The 15594-nt window shown below is 41.1% G+C and overlaps 1 protein-coding gene across 2 annotated transcripts in view; it reads left to right on the forward strand.

Annotated features, from left to right (window-relative positions):
* Positions 1-15594, forward strand: part of FRMD4B (FERM domain containing 4B) — a 159959-nt gene that overhangs the window by 114071 nt on the left and 30294 nt on the right. For both annotated transcript variants that reach the window (XM_036738724.1, XM_036738725.1), the window contains exon 11: positions 1074-1160. In XM_036738724.1, coding sequence (XP_036594619.1) covers positions 1074-1160 — 87 coding nt within the window. The remainder of the gene's footprint in view (positions 1-1073; positions 1161-15594) is intronic.

Raw genomic sequence — 15594 nt, forward strand, 5'->3', positions numbered from 1 at the left:
GAACTGTTAAAAGAAATAACCCAAACTCCCAGGAAATGTTGTATTAAAACAGTATTTTCAGAGTGTTTCTGGTTATAAAAATAGTTTCCAGTCTAATGTAAATGGATTGTCATTGTCTGATGCCTCTTCCGCTAGATTCTTAGTAGATGTCCATGGATTTTATGGCCGTGGATAATTTGTTAAGATTTATAGACCATAAAGTAGAAACTAATGCCTCTTTTACCTGGTTTAATCAGAGAATAATCCTTTCTGGTTAATAAAGAGTAACTGGTTGTTGTTTGTATTGAGGCTTCTCTACTAGATTGTAATCTCCCTGAAGGTTGCAACCCTATCATATTTAACTTGTCAGAGGTGCGCTGGGAAATGTTTAACAACTGACCCCCCCAAAAAAGTATGCATGGTGTACCTTTAAGTTTACTTAGCTTTAATTAAAGTTTAAGTTTAATGCATTATCTGCATTATCAACTTTCCTCCAAGTCTAGAGACTTTCTAAAGTCTAGGCAATCAACAAAACAATAAATCAAGCCCTGTTTTGTAGTCTTTGCTTACTACTGAGGCGTAAATGCTGACACTGAAATTTAATGATCAACTCCCCCAAGCTGGTTGAAGCTTGCTCCATCACACCCTGTTTGTGGTTTTCCTAACATCCAACACTATGTTTTATACATACTGAATTGAGCAAACCTTCATTAGACACCTACTGTACTCTCCTCGAGAGAAAGCAAGGAGCCAGAGGGATTCTAACACTCTGGATTAACTCTCAATTGAATTGCTAAGCCAAATTTGACCAAAATGATAATAATGCTGTTATTCAGAGCATTAAAGGGTTATTGGAGGACTAAAATGGGTTGAGATGATATTTGTCAAGTACTTTCTAACCCTTAAACCACTATGTAAATGCAGGCGGTTGGTATTATCATTATCTCAGATAATTCTAAAAGAACGTATTTGTTTCCTGTATTTCCGTCCTACTAATACTTGAAGGATGGAGTAGTTCACTATGGCTCCATCTGCAAAGGGTTGCATTCAGTCGCTTCTCATAGTTTTGTGGTTTTTTCCCACTCATTTTGTAGGATAAACAAGGGATTCCTTGGTGGCTTGGGATCAGCTATAAAGGAATTGGCCAGTATGATTTACAAGATAAAGTGAAACCTCGAAAGGTAAGCCTGAGTTGTTTTGAATGATTTTGAGGAAAAATTGCTAAGACCCTTTGAACCTTACAAGAAGTGAAAGGCATATGGAGGGCTCTGTTTTCTGAGCCCTAGGTTCCTCCATGGGACAGGGTTCAGATCCCACCTTGAGTGCTTCCTATTTGTGTGACTTTAGACATGTTACTTGATTCCTTCTGGGCCTTCATCTCCTTGGCTCTAAAATGAGGAGTCTGGCCTGGATGGGCTCTGAGGTCCCTTTCAGCTCTAGATCTCGGAATGCTATGGTATGGTAAAGGCGTGTGTTCAGAGGTAACATGAGGCAGGTATCGAACAGCAGCCTGTTGTGTGGCAGCACGGTGTGGACCTTCCGGCAGTCTGGGGAAGCCTGTGGAGCCCTTTTCAGATTAATGTTTGTAAAGACAGAACTATTGAAATTAAGATGGAAGTTTTAAAAGCAAATCACTGCCAGGGTGAGATCCCCTGTGATAGTGGGAAAAACAATGACCCTCTGTGTGTGGTTCCTGAGCGAGTCACCTCATTATCCTTACTAGAGAGTAGTTAATAATGCCCACAGTGCCCACCGCACAGAGTAATTACGGGGAAGATTGTTTTGTCACTTGAACTATCAAAAGGGAAACAGTTCTGAACTCACTATATGAGTAACACACCTGCTTTACTTTAGCTGCGCCCACACCAAGTTGGCCAATCATCATTGCCAAGTAAGAGCTAATGAAAAGGAGTGAAATGTCAGTGAGATGGAAGAGTAGGCTGGCATCAGCCATCTTGGCTTCATTTTGGCACGTAACACAGTTCAGTGCTATTTAACGTATATTAAAGTACCTACTATATGCTATATGCAGGAGATTGCAAAAACAAGATAGTCCCTGATCTCAAGGAACAAACATTTTCTTGGTGGGGGAGGGGTACAACATAGACAAGAGAGGTCAATATAAAATCTATTCAAAATACTATAAAGATATTTCAGGAGGAAGAGAGAATGAACAATGCTAGAGATCAGGGAAGGCTCATGGAGGAGATGGGACTGGAGCTGTGAGTTAGAGGAAAACAAGGGTTTTGTGAAGTAGGGAAAAGGAGGGAGTAGGTTCTAGACTTGGAGGACTCTCTGCCGAGGTGGAATCACAGTGGTACAGATTTAAACTAGACTTTGGAGGCCATCAAGTCCAGCCTCTTCCTTTTACAGATGAGGAAATTAAGGCCCAGAGACTGGCCAAAGACCACGCAAGAGCCAAGACTTGATCCCAGGTAGGGATCAACTGTAAAGCACTTAGTGAGTACCTGGCACCTAGTAGGTGCTTCATAAATATTTGTTCCCTTCTCTTCTCCTATCACCACCCCACCCTGATTTTTGCATTTGGCTCAGAATCCAGTGTTGGATACTGGAAAGAGTCAATTAGCCAGTTTAACTGCAGCAATGCATAAAAAATAGGGATGTCAAGTATGACTTGAAAAGAACCCAGACACCAGCAAGTTCAGTCCTCTCATTTTACAGATGAGAAAACTGAGATTATGGAAAGTTCAGTAACTTTTCCAAGGTATTCTCAAGGATCAGAAACAGCATTTGAATCCAGGATGGCTGATTACAGAATAAGTGCTTGTTCCCGCTCTGCCATGCTAGGGTGGAGACAGATTGTCAGTTGGTCAATAAACATTTATAAGTGCCTACTATGTGCCAGGTGCTATGCTAAGCTAAGCCTGCGAAGGTCCTTAAAGCTGTGGATTTTATCCTTTGTCTTAGGGACCATAGGGAGCCATTGAACGTTTTTGAGTAGGAAGGGTAACAAGCTCAGATCTGTGTTTCAGCAATTTCATTTTGTCAGGATTGTGGTAGAAGGATTGGAGAGGGACGAGAGGGAAAACAGAGGCCTGCCCTGTGACCGCAGTCATCCCCAAGCATAACAACCCTTGTCTTCAGACAATGTGACTGAAGTATCAGAAAGCCACATAATAACAGACCCGCCGCATTATCAGAACCTGACACCAGGGCCTTCTGTCACACCTCTCACTTAGATCCTGCTTTCATGAGTATTAGAAAAAGAGCCAGATCCTTCATAAAGCTAACCTAGTCATCAGACTCAGCCCTTTTCATCTTCAAAGCATTACCAGCCCCATCAATCACTCCTCTCCATCTACCTCCAAGTTATGAAAATCAACATAACCCATACATTAGGGTTGTGAAACCAAGACGAGGAGACAAGGGACTTGCCTGGGGCCGTAGACAGACTGGAGCAACCCTGAGACTGAAACCCAAGTCTCTTGGATGACGGCCTATGAAGGCTTAGTTACTTCTTATCAGAAATGATCAAAATAAATAATGAAGGATCTTCCAAGAGGCCTAACTCTACCCTTTTTAGAGAAGCTACCAGGAACTTGTGCTCTTCCAAGCTGATGGTTAGCAGTTTGGGTAGGGAAGCCTAACAAGCAAGATGGATTTGCATCAGAACCACACCAGGCCAGTTTTCAGAAGGGTTAAGACTACACTTGTATGTTCTATTATTTACAAAGTGGAACTGTTACTAAAAAGTTGCATGTGAAACTCTTTTATAAATGAATCAATAAGCACTTATCAAACGCCTGCACTGTGCCAGGCACTGTGCTGAATGCTGGAAGCAAATCACGCTTTATATGGACTGGGGGACATTGATATTTAAGAGAATTCTCTAAAGCAAAGATTCCTTTGGGAGGCAAACACCTGCCCCACCTCACCCCCACAGGCCTCTTCTGTATATCAGGATTTCTTTGCATAAGCTTGACCTAGATTTTCAAAAATGAATTATAAATGTCTGTCTCCTCCCAAATCCTGGTTATCATTTGAAAAAAATAATTTTCCAGAAATCTATGATTTTCTTAAAATGAAGTTGTTGTTCAGTCATTTTCAACACTTAAACAACTTGTCCAGAGTCACACAGCTAGTGTAAGTGTCTGAGGCCAGATTTGAACTCAGGAGGATGAATCTTCCTGAATCCAGGCCTGGTACTCTATCCACTGCATGACTTAGCTGCCCAAGGTCTTAAAATGAAGGCCTGAGCTCAGATCCTGTCTCAGAGATGCTTACATGCTGTGTGTTTCCTCTGCCTGCCTTAAGATCCTCATCTATAAAATTGTAGAGAACAATAGTACCTATCTCACAGGGTTGTTTCAAAGATCAAAAGAGATATACGTACATACATACATACATACATACACACATTTTTTTTTGCTATTCTGTCATTTTTCTGTTGTGCCCCACTCTCTGTGACCCCATGTAGGATTTTCTTGGCAGAGATACTGGAGGGGTTTGGCATTTCCTCCTTCAGCTCATTTTACAGATACGGAAATTAGGCAAACAGGGTTAAGTGACTTGCCCAAGGTCACCTGGCTAGTGAGTATCTGAGGCCAGATTTGAACTCAGGTAGGTGAGTCTTCTCAGGTAAATGCTGTACCTATCTTGGCTGATATGAACAGAAGAAGAGAAAAAAACTGAATTTTACTCATAGGCAGATTGAAAAAAAACCCTTTAGAAATCTTTCTTCATGAATAATCATTCATTAACCCAACAACCTCATTTTATTATCCACAGAGAAAATATTCTCACTCACATTACCACCTCTTCTTTCATTTGTGAATAATAGTAGGCCTTTTAAAAAAAATTGACATTGTAGGGACTTCTGATAGTAGTATCAGAAACACTTAATAAGCTGGTCAGTGTTTCTTGATAGCTGTCAGAACCAGGTCTGCATATTCCCTCTAAAGTCTAGATACAAAGGTCAAAAATACTAAGCCTCCTGCTTTTGGTTTTCAGGCTTCCCCAGTGTCACTTTCAGAGTTTCATTCAATTAAAACATGGCCATAAACATACTGCCTTACATGAGCTTCTTTTGCCTTAATTTCTGGAATGTTAAGAGATCAAGTCAGCATTTATTAAGTGCTTACTGTATGCCAGGCATCATGCCAAATGCTGACAATACAAATACAAAAAAAAAAAAAAGGACAGTCCCTGCCTCTCAAGGAGTTTACCTTCTATTCTAATGGGGAAAGACAAACCTAAAAATAAAAAAGCTGAAAGGGGCAGGTAAAGGTGAGATAAAGGTATGTATGTCACCTCCTAATCATAGCAGATTTTATGCCAATCTTTTTTGCAAAAAAGTGGGGTGCAACCATTATGTGAAGCTTTTTAAAAAAAAGTGCTGGTATTACTTAAAAATCATTTATTACTAAACTGTATTGCTGGCAGAGGAACTGTACAGTTTAGCTCACACAGAAAGATGAAAGATGTAGCATATCACGTGACTTACCGATGGCAGCTTTAGCTATCCGCCCACTCCCCTTGTGCCTTCATTGGGTTGAGTGACAATATCATTAGTACTGCAGCTCTCTAAACAAACCACACAAGTTGGCTTTCAAAAATATACTGACAATGCACGTGCACTGAGAATTCTAGGCTCACAGCTCACAATGTGCGAGGTATGTCACTGGAGAATACATCGCTGCTCTGTTTACCTTGTAAGCCGCGTGACAAACAGAATTATATAATGCAACAATTATGCAATGAAAGGTTACTTTTGGACTGAAAACACACACACACACACACACACACACACACACACACACCCCACACCACACCACTACCACCACCACCACCACAAGGTGGGACAATTATGGGGTGAAATACAGTGCCAGGCATGGAGGCACTATAGAGAAAAGTCTCGAAGAGTCAAGAGTGGATGAAATCTATGGATTGGGGACATGCAATTGACAATGAATTATTCCCTGATCATTCTCCCAATACATCTTCAATATTTACTAGTTATTTCTGGTATGGCAAGAAAACCTTTCCTTACTACTTAGGGAAAGGAATAGAGACTAGACATATGATTTCATTTTTACACATTGCAAAGAGAAGTATTGTCATCAATTAAGATAATTTATAGCGCTGTCCCCCCTCTCCCTTTCTCCCTGCTTTTCTCCCCCTCCTCCCTTCCTTTCCTACTTCCTTTTCCTCTCCCTCTCCCTATCTCACATAGGGAAACATAAGCTTCAATGCCTCAAATTTCAATGGGTAAAGTAAGGATAAAGCAAATTTGCCTCTTAGACTTAGTAAGAGAGCAGAATTGGGGCTGGCTCTGTGATTTCACTAGTGTAGGGAATTCTTTGCATCAATGCAAGGCAGTACCTCCTCTGCAGCTTAGAATCTTGGAGAATTTCCTGTAGCCTAAGAAGCGACTTGGCCAGTCACATCCCAGAATGGTCTGCATCAGAAGCAGGGCATGAGTCCAAGTCTTCATGGATTCAAGGCCAGCTCTCCACCTGCCATACTTGCTACCCTACCCTACAGTAAATGAAATATTTTCTATGAGAAGCCATGAGCAAACAAACCTTCCCTAAAAGATTAGATATGTGACACCAAAAATATAAAGCAAACTGCTCTGAATAGCCAATAAATATCAATTAATATTCATTATCTAACAGCTGCATCCATAGTGAGAATTTCCTTTAGGGATGGAGTGGATGTCAGTTGTCGCATTCAAGATGTTTTAAAATCATACTGACGGTTAATAATAAAAACAGATTGGCAAAGCACTTGGATTAGACAGTGTTTGATCTATGAGCATTTATGAATATGCTTATATCACTGGATCCTGAAAAGTGCCTGAACTCAGAGGTTGAGTAGTGACGGTCCAATTTTACAGACAGCTAAGAAATGAGTGGAAAATCCATGTCCATTGTGCCAAGTATTTTCTCTCTCCTATGCCATACTGCTATACCGTTCTTCAACTCTTCAACAAAGTTTCAATTCTTATATTCTTTTGGCTACCCCTTTTCCCACAAAACTTTGACAGTGGGTTTGGTTTTCACTTACTCCTTTAAGAGATCACAAATCATTTTAGGCTTTATTTTGGATGCCAGATGTTGTGCCATTTTGAGAACTATAATTACCTCTACTGGGTCCAGCTTAGAGAAATGAAGGAATGCATAATTTAAAGGGTAATTAAGATAGAATTAGGAAGATCCTGGGACTAATCCATTTCATGGCTTTTCTGTATAGATTACCATGCCAAATTGATTGACTAGAAGGAAGGTCAAATTAGCCAATTCCAGTGCCATAAGGTTCCTAATAGAAGCACTCAAACAGGATTAGCTACTATGTTACTTTCTTGCCTTATTAAAATTAGGTAGCATAAAGACCAGACAAATGGAGGAAAGAGAGGGATTAATGCCAACAAACCATTGAAAATTTTCTTCTTAGTTGAAGGGTTGTTCCAAGATAGAACCATAATGTATGCTGTCGAAATTCTTAGTGCGGTTCATTTCAGCTATTCATTCCTAGATAACAGGAGCCATTTGGGTTGGGTCTTTATTTTAAACTATAATTCAGTACTATGAGAATATCTCTACTTATACCAATGAATGATATCGACTTCAATAAGTATTTAAAGTCAACAAGTATTAAGTACCTACTATGGGCCAGACACCCTGTTGACCTCACGACTCAGAAAGCTGCACCCCACAGTTACTATTTCTAAATCCAGTGTTTAATGAACAGATGCTGTACCCAATGAGGCAGGGATTTGGGAGAAGGGCCGCTGGAGCCCCAAGTGTGATCTAAGGACAAGGTAGAAAGTCCTGTGGCCAGGATAGAGCTGTTCCCAGGGTTGCAACTGAAAGGTATTGACAGGAAAGGGTAAGTGTAATTCTCTTTAGTTTTCTGAGTGATTTAATATAGATCACAGAGATAGAAAAAGAGAAGGATCATAGGGTCATAGATTTAAAGCTGGAAGAGGTCTTGGAGCTCATCTGGTTCATCCCTCTCGTTTTGCAGAGGAGAAGACAGGAGCAGAAAGGCAGTTACTTAATTATTTCAGGTAGTAAGAAGCCAAGCAAAGCTGTGAACCCCTGTCCTCTGACTACCAGTCCAGTTTTCTTGCCACTCTGTTTTGCAGCAACTCATACCCTTTCTTTTACTGATGCCTGCACCGCGTATGGGCAAGGTCCTTGGTTTGTGACTTAGAGCAAATCATTTAACCCTTCTAAGCTGGTTCCCTATCAGTAAAATGAGAACCACAATTTTAAAATAGTTTCTCTTTGGAAGACCTAGCTTGGAGTCTCAGTTCTGTTGCTTATAGCTGTGTGACCTTGGGCCAGTCACTTGAGTTCAGTGAGTCTCAACTTCCTGTTCTGTAAAATGAAGATATTCATACTTGCACTAGCGTTGGGGTGAAGAAAGCACTTTGCAAAACTTAATTGGCTTTCATTTAGAGAAATGAATTGGTATCAGAAAAGTTAAGTAATCCATACAGGGTCACATAGCAATCCAGGGGCTAGGACAGACTCCTCTAACATGGAACCCTTATTTCCAGGGCCACAGCAGCAATAAAAAAAATAATAATACCTGTACTGTCTTCTTCACAGGGCTGATATTAGGAACTAATGAGGCATTAATTGGAGATGGAGGGAAGAGGTAGATACTTGTTCTTAGAGAGCCCTAAAGAGTAATCAACTCTCCTTAACCTTGATGTCCTAACCAGGACTCAAATTTCAATTGTTTGAATCCAGGGAACGCCCTTTATTGCTGTCCATTCAGATCGCATAACACCCTAGGGTATATATGCAAATTAAAAATAACAATACAAGATTATAGTCTTTAACAACCCTTACTTAAAAAGATGGTAGGAAAATATTGCTTAGATACTTATAATTAATTATAATGATAGCAAGCATTTCTATGGTACTTTTAAGTATGCAAATTGCTTTACATACATTACCTCCTTCCCTCCTCACTATGACCCTGGGAATCAGGTGCTATTCATTATCCCATTTTACAGAGGAGGAAAACTGAGGCTGAAAGAGGTTGAGTGATATACACAGCTAAATAGCTGAGGCAGGATTTGAACTCGGGTCTTCCTGACTCCCCAGGTCCACCACTCCATCCACTGTGCCTCTTGATAGTCAGAACACAGTATTTCTAACCTCTCTGTCCTCCCGTTCTGTGACATTCTTGTCCCTGCTCTAATGTGAAGCCTTCAGAAAGAATTCACTCAATAAACTGATGGTTTTTCCTTATTTTTTTTAATGCCTTGGCACAATTAGTACAACATTTGGCCCATTTTTTTGTTTGTCCTTATTATGTGATTTTCCCTCCTTGAAGATGTCTTTTTTCCTCCCCTTCTTGAGCAAGTGATGCTGGTGATAGACTCTAATCTACATACATACCAAGTGTCTCTCTGCTGCCCTTTGAGGTCACCTGTCATTTTGACTACAGAAATTCCTAACATTTGAGAACCCGTTTCTCTTGGTTCCCTGCCCCCTTTCCCCACACCCTTTCTCATTCACAGCTGTCTAAAGCTCCAAACCATGTTCCCAACTGCTCACTGGACTCTACTCTTAAAAGTCCCATTAGTCCCACAAACTCAAGATGACAAAAATCAAACTCATCCCTCACCACCTTCAAACCCAACTTTATTCCTGGCTTCTGTTCAGGCCATAATAATACTCTAAGGGGCCAAGGGTGGGGAACCCTGCGGCCTCGAGGCCACATGTAGCCTTGGCCCCTCGAAACTATCCATAATTCAGATCACCTCCCTCTTCCTCAGCCTCATTTCCACCTTACTCTTCCAGTTCAGGTCTTCATGACGTTCAACATCTGTGTTTTTCTCATGGCAGGTACTCTCCCCACGGGTCCATCCCAGCTCCTCTGTCTTAATAGATATTACTCCAGAGTTGCCCCAAAGTGCAGTGCCTTCTGCCCGACCTGTTAATGAGCCTTTCTGAATTTTTTAACCTTTTTTTGCCTCCTCAGCATAATTAGCACAGTGCTTAGCACATAGTAAACAATTAATAAATGCTTCTTCACTGACTGACTCAGGTTGGCCCTTAGCCAGCATATATACCACCTATACATGCTGGTCCATATAGATAACCTTTCCAGGCTGGCCAGCATTTGCATCCCACTGGCATCGCCTTCAAGAACTTGGGCCATGAACACTCCACAAAGAGGGAGAATCATCATCGTACCATCCAATCAAGACGAGTTTTTGTCGCCTCTTGGATTATTGTGATAGCCCGCCCACTCTCCCATCCAGTGGATGCATCTCAAAAGTTTCCAAATAATCCTTCACCTTTACTCCTGTTGTTCCTTCAGCCTGAATGTGCCCTCCCTGCCCTAAGCCCTCCACAGCAAAGTCTAGTACTCGAATCCAAGATGCCTCCCTCTTTATGAATCCTTCATTCATCTTCCCAACAAAATGTGATCCCTTCTCTCCTACACAACCTTGTAGTTTGGGGTTTTTTAAATAATATATCAGATCTTGTTTCTAATTACTGTATTTTTTTCTCCTTTTCTTCACTGATAGGTTGTGATGTCCTTCAGATTCAGATAGAATAGGCAAATGCTGGTTGAAACAAAAGCTTTGTTTCTGTCTTTGTATCACCAGTGCCTGGCACATAGTCAGTACTTAATATACATATGACTCTGGATTGTTGATGATGGATCAGTGATCTCTGTCTCTCCTACTTTATCCATTGAAGGCCTCATCCCATAGTCAGTGTTCAGTTAATATTTTCTAGGTTAGCTTTTTTGTTTTTTTTTAGTTTTCCAATATCACTATGAAATAAAGTATAATATTTGTTTATGGTATTTAAAAATTGTCTAGCAGATTATAGATTTAGAGCTGAAAGAGACCTTGGGGAGACCATTTAGCCTCTTGTTCATGTAACAGCTAAGGTCCATGCAGGTAAAGCGACTTGTATACAATCACACAGATAAGAAAGATGAAGAGACGGGCCAGACCCCGGGTCCTCTGGCTCCCAATCCATTGCTGTTTACAGCCACTGGTAGCCTAGAGAATGTTTGTTTTTCAAATTTGAGTATTCGTGATGTATGTTTTTAATGTTTACTCGGTATTTGAAATAATAATTAAATAGGTAGTTTTTACATGTGCTGTAAGGGTTTCAAAGTGTTTAAGAGTTACAAGTGTTATCTCATTAGGTCATTGCAACAATCTAAGGAGGTGGGCACTATTATTAAGTCCTTTTTACAAATGAGGAAAATGAGGCTGATAGAAGCTAGTGACAGCTTACTGTAAGTGTCCAAAGGCAGGGTCTGACTTCGAGTCTTGGTGGGTCTATCTGGTGCTCTATCCAGAACATCACTTAGCTGCCTGCCTTCTCAAGAAGAGTAAGAAAGTGGCCCAGTTCTGCGGGTCGCTGGGTAAATGGAAGTCTAGAAGCTCAGGTACTGAGCTCTTGTCGTGAGCCCAAAGAAGTCCAAGTTTTCAGTCAGAGTAAGACATGCTAGTCAAAGCGTAATAGGCAGGAAGAAAATGTCTTTAAGATTAATATCTTCCATTAGTTGATTTCTACAGCCAGTAATGGTCACAATAGGCACTGTTCTTGTTCAGTCATTTCAGTCGTGTCTGACTCTTCGTGGCCCCATTTGGGGTTTTCTTGGCAGAGATACTGGAATGTTTTCCATTCCTTCTCCAGCTCATTTTACAGATGTGAAAACTGAGGGAAACAGGGTTAAGGGACTTGCCCAGGGTCACACAGCTAGTAAGTGTCTGGGGCTAGATTTGAACTCATAGTAGTTAACATGTATGTAGTGCTTACTTATGTGCCAGGTTATTATTTCATTTAATCTTTACAACAGCCCTGAGTGGCAGGGGCTATTACTATCCCCATTTTGCAAATGGGGAAATTGAGACAAACAGAAGTTAAATGACTTGCCCAGGGTCATTCAGGTAGTACGGGTCTGAGGCTGGACTTGAACTCAAGTCATCCTGACTCCAGGCCTACCACCTAGCTGCCCCAAAGAGTTTAGATATCCTTCTGTCAACCCTAGGGCATTTTAGAATTAGAAGAGACTCTTTGTTGTAGTGAACCTGTCCACAGAGCTGCTTTTATAAACTGGAGTTCACATGTCCCTAATCTCTATGGCCAGAGCTGAATGACTGGGGTATACTCACACACTTGTTCACTACTTCCTGTTTCCTTTTCTTGAAAGTATAGGTTGCATTTGACTTTCAGGAAGCTGCTTACCTGGTCATTGTTCTAAAGGCAGTCATGTTCCCTTTTCTCCTGAAGGACTTAAGTAGAGGATAAAACATACTGATTCTATTATGGCTTGAAAGTACACAAGGGCTAGATAGATGGTGCACACTGTGGTAGAGTCACTCAGCCCTACTCTCCAAATAAAGAACAAAAGATATTACTTGGCTGAGAAAAAATGCTGGGTTACAAAATGTCAACAGTTGTCTTGTTTGTCCTGTTTGTAAAGTGTATAATTAAGCTTTTCTCATGTCAAAAAAAAATCAGATTTCTTCAAGGAAAAGGCTCTTGCAGGTTCATTAGTAGTGTTCTGGGATTTTATAGGATCATAGATTTAGATCTAAAAGGTACTTAAAAGACCATTGAGTCCAACCCCAACATTTTATAGATGTGGAAACTGAGGTAGGAGAGAAACATAGCCCAGGGACACACAGCCAGTAAGTATCTGAAGTGGGATTTGAACCTAGGTCTCTCCGACTCCAAAGTCCACTACACCACCTGTCCCTCAAATTGAATTACAGAGTCCTAGTAGTTTAGATTTCTTTGGAAAAGGGACCTCAGGGGCCAATTAGCCCATACTCCTAAAATAATTTGTATTACGGCACCTCACTTCTCAGGGCTACCTGTTTCACTTTGGTGGATCTAGTCATTAGAAAATGTTTGTTTACATCAAACCTATCTTTGCAACTTATTTATTTTATTTTATGCGTTTTTCTTCATTACTATCACCAGCTTGTCTCCATTATATCAAATAAATCTAGTCCAGCAAAACAAATGCACCTATTGGTTGTGTCTGAAAATATCCATCTCGTCCCACATCACAAGTCTGGCGTTTCCCCAATCAGAGGGAGGGAGCAGGCTTCCTCATTGGTCTTCTAATATCGTAGTTGAGCCTGTCCTCTTCCCAGCATACCACCTTGTCTCATTAAGAGGACAAAAAGATGGGCAAATAAAGCAAGGTGTAGGGAAAGCAGAAGAGCGTCTGGAATGACTTCAGAGCCTGCTTCCTTCATCTGCTTGGATATGTGGACAAAGATGGGCATTTTCAGACATAACCAGTGGAGGGATTTGTTTTGCTGAACTAGATTTATTTGTTATAAGGGAGAGAGGCTAGTGATAGCAATACCTAAAAAAGAAGGAAAATGCATATATTCAAGAGTAAAAAAAAATTCATGGAATATAGAAGCTGTGCCCTAATTCCAGAGCTAATCTGCTTCTGGGAAGCAAAAGAATAAAATGTTGGGAACAGCAAACAAGACATCATACAAACAGCTGTGTTCAAACAAGATGACAACAGGATAAATTGGGAATCATCAACAGAAGGAAGGCACTGGTGTTAAGGGGAATCAGAAAAGGCTTCTTGCAGAAGGTAGGATTTTAGCTGGGGTTTAACCAAGTAAGTCAGGAGGTGGTTCAAATCCCACCTTGGACAGTGACCAATTATGTGACCCTGGGAATGTATGCTACCAAACCTTTCTGAGCCTGGTTTCCTCATCTATAACATGGGGTTAATAGTAACATCTAGGTCTCAGGGTTGTTGTGAGAATCAAAGGCAATCATGTCCATTAAGCACTCTGCAAATTTTAAAATAGATGGAAGCATGGTCCACTGGAAGGAGTCATGGATAGAGTCAGACACTCAAGTCCAAGCTCTGAGTGTGCCCCCAAATATCTGTGTCACCTTGGTCTAGCTCAGGGGCAGGGGAACCCTGTAAGTCCTCAGATGCAGCCCTTTGACTGAATCCAAGCTCAGGTCGGATGTAGAGAACTTGAGGACTTAGAGGGCCACATGTGGCCTCAAGGCCGCAGGTTCACCACCCATGGCTTAACCTCTCTGGCCTTAGTTTGCTCCATTACAAAATAAGACATTTGAACTAGGTGACTTCAGCGTGCTTTTCTGCTCCTAAATCTGTGATCCCACAGCAGCTACAGTTAACATTCTCATCTCCAAGGACCCATTCAGCTCTTTGATCTTGTGACTTTCATTGAGGCTACTCCGTAAAACAAACTAAACCTATAACTTTGGTACAAGTTTAAGAGAGGCACAGGAGGGGACAGGACAGGACAGGGTGCGATACTTTCTTTACTCCAGTGGACAAAAGCATGAATGGTACTTTCATTTTGCCCCGAGGCACTAGTGTATGGTCAAGCAGGATGAGTCACTGGTGGATTGATAAATAATTTTATGATATGACGCAGCTGTGATCACCTCAGATTTAGTCATTTCCAGGTGAATTTACAATTTAATTATTAACCTGATAAGTTTTTTTCCCCCTCAGCTAAGCCACCACTAAAGCTTCCCTTTTGTCATTACACAACACAACTAGGTATTAAACTGCAGGGGGTGTGCACCTGGCTTTTATCCAAGTTAAAAATGACTTTTTACCTCTTTCTGTCAGGGACTCTCCTTGGTTCTTACATTACTTCAGGGAGGTTCCCTTTGGCAGTCAATGTCACACACTTCCTCACCTGCATTGTTTAGTCTGCCAAGCACATTCCTGCCCTTTTCCAACCAGATGGGAGTTCTCTCCTTAATCTGGGTGTCTTGCTTTCATTCCTCACCCTTCCCCCCTTCCCCACCCTGTTCTTCTTGCCTGAGCCGTATCTTCTACAGAAATAGAAAAGCAAGTTCCTGTCTGGAGAGAGAATCAGGAAATTTGAGTGCAAAGTCAAAAGAAAGACAACACAATTATACATTCCATTTTCAAAAAAATAGGACCTATAATTTTATTGATATAAGGCACTTCCAATAAGGGGAGTTGGTCTGTGCATACACACTGTTAAACTGTTCAGTAACTTACTGTCTTAGAGTTGCTTGGGGTATTGTTTACCTAATTTGTCCAGTGTCACAAAATCAGGTAGGTATCTAAACTTGAGCCAGGGTCTCTAGCTAGTCCGGATTCTGAGGCTAGCTGTATCCACTAAGCCATGATCCTTGCCTTGCTATTTTCCATGTTAACATTAGAAAATCAACTTAGCATTGTGGGATGTAGGGGTAGGAGGGACTTTAGAGATCATTTAGTCCATCCCCTTCGATTTATAGAAGGCGGAAGAGGTAGAAGTGCTTGCCCAAGGGCCAGAAGTGCCAGAGCCAGGATTTGAAATTAAATCCTCTTCTCAAGATCCCGGGCTTTTACCCCCAAGCTAGGCTGTTTTAAAGACATTTCATATAGTACCGCAGCTCTTTTCAGCTACTCTCCAGCTGCAACTTAATTATGCTCTTCAGTGTTTTCTCATTCTCCTTGGTGCTAAAATGTCCCCCCAGCCTCAAAAGTGTTGGTCACTATGATTTCAGTAGAAGAAAAAGAAACTTCTTTGATTTTTCTGATTCTGTAAAAGTCAGTTGGGTTTGCTTGACTTCTGGTTGCATACACATGGTATAGGGGATTATCACCAAGTGTTCA

Source organism: Trichosurus vulpecula, chromosome 9, assembly GCF_011100635.1.
Source record: "Trichosurus vulpecula isolate mTriVul1 chromosome 9, mTriVul1.pri, whole genome shotgun sequence".
NCBI lineage: Eukaryota > Metazoa > Chordata > Mammalia > Diprotodontia > Phalangeridae > Trichosurus > Trichosurus vulpecula.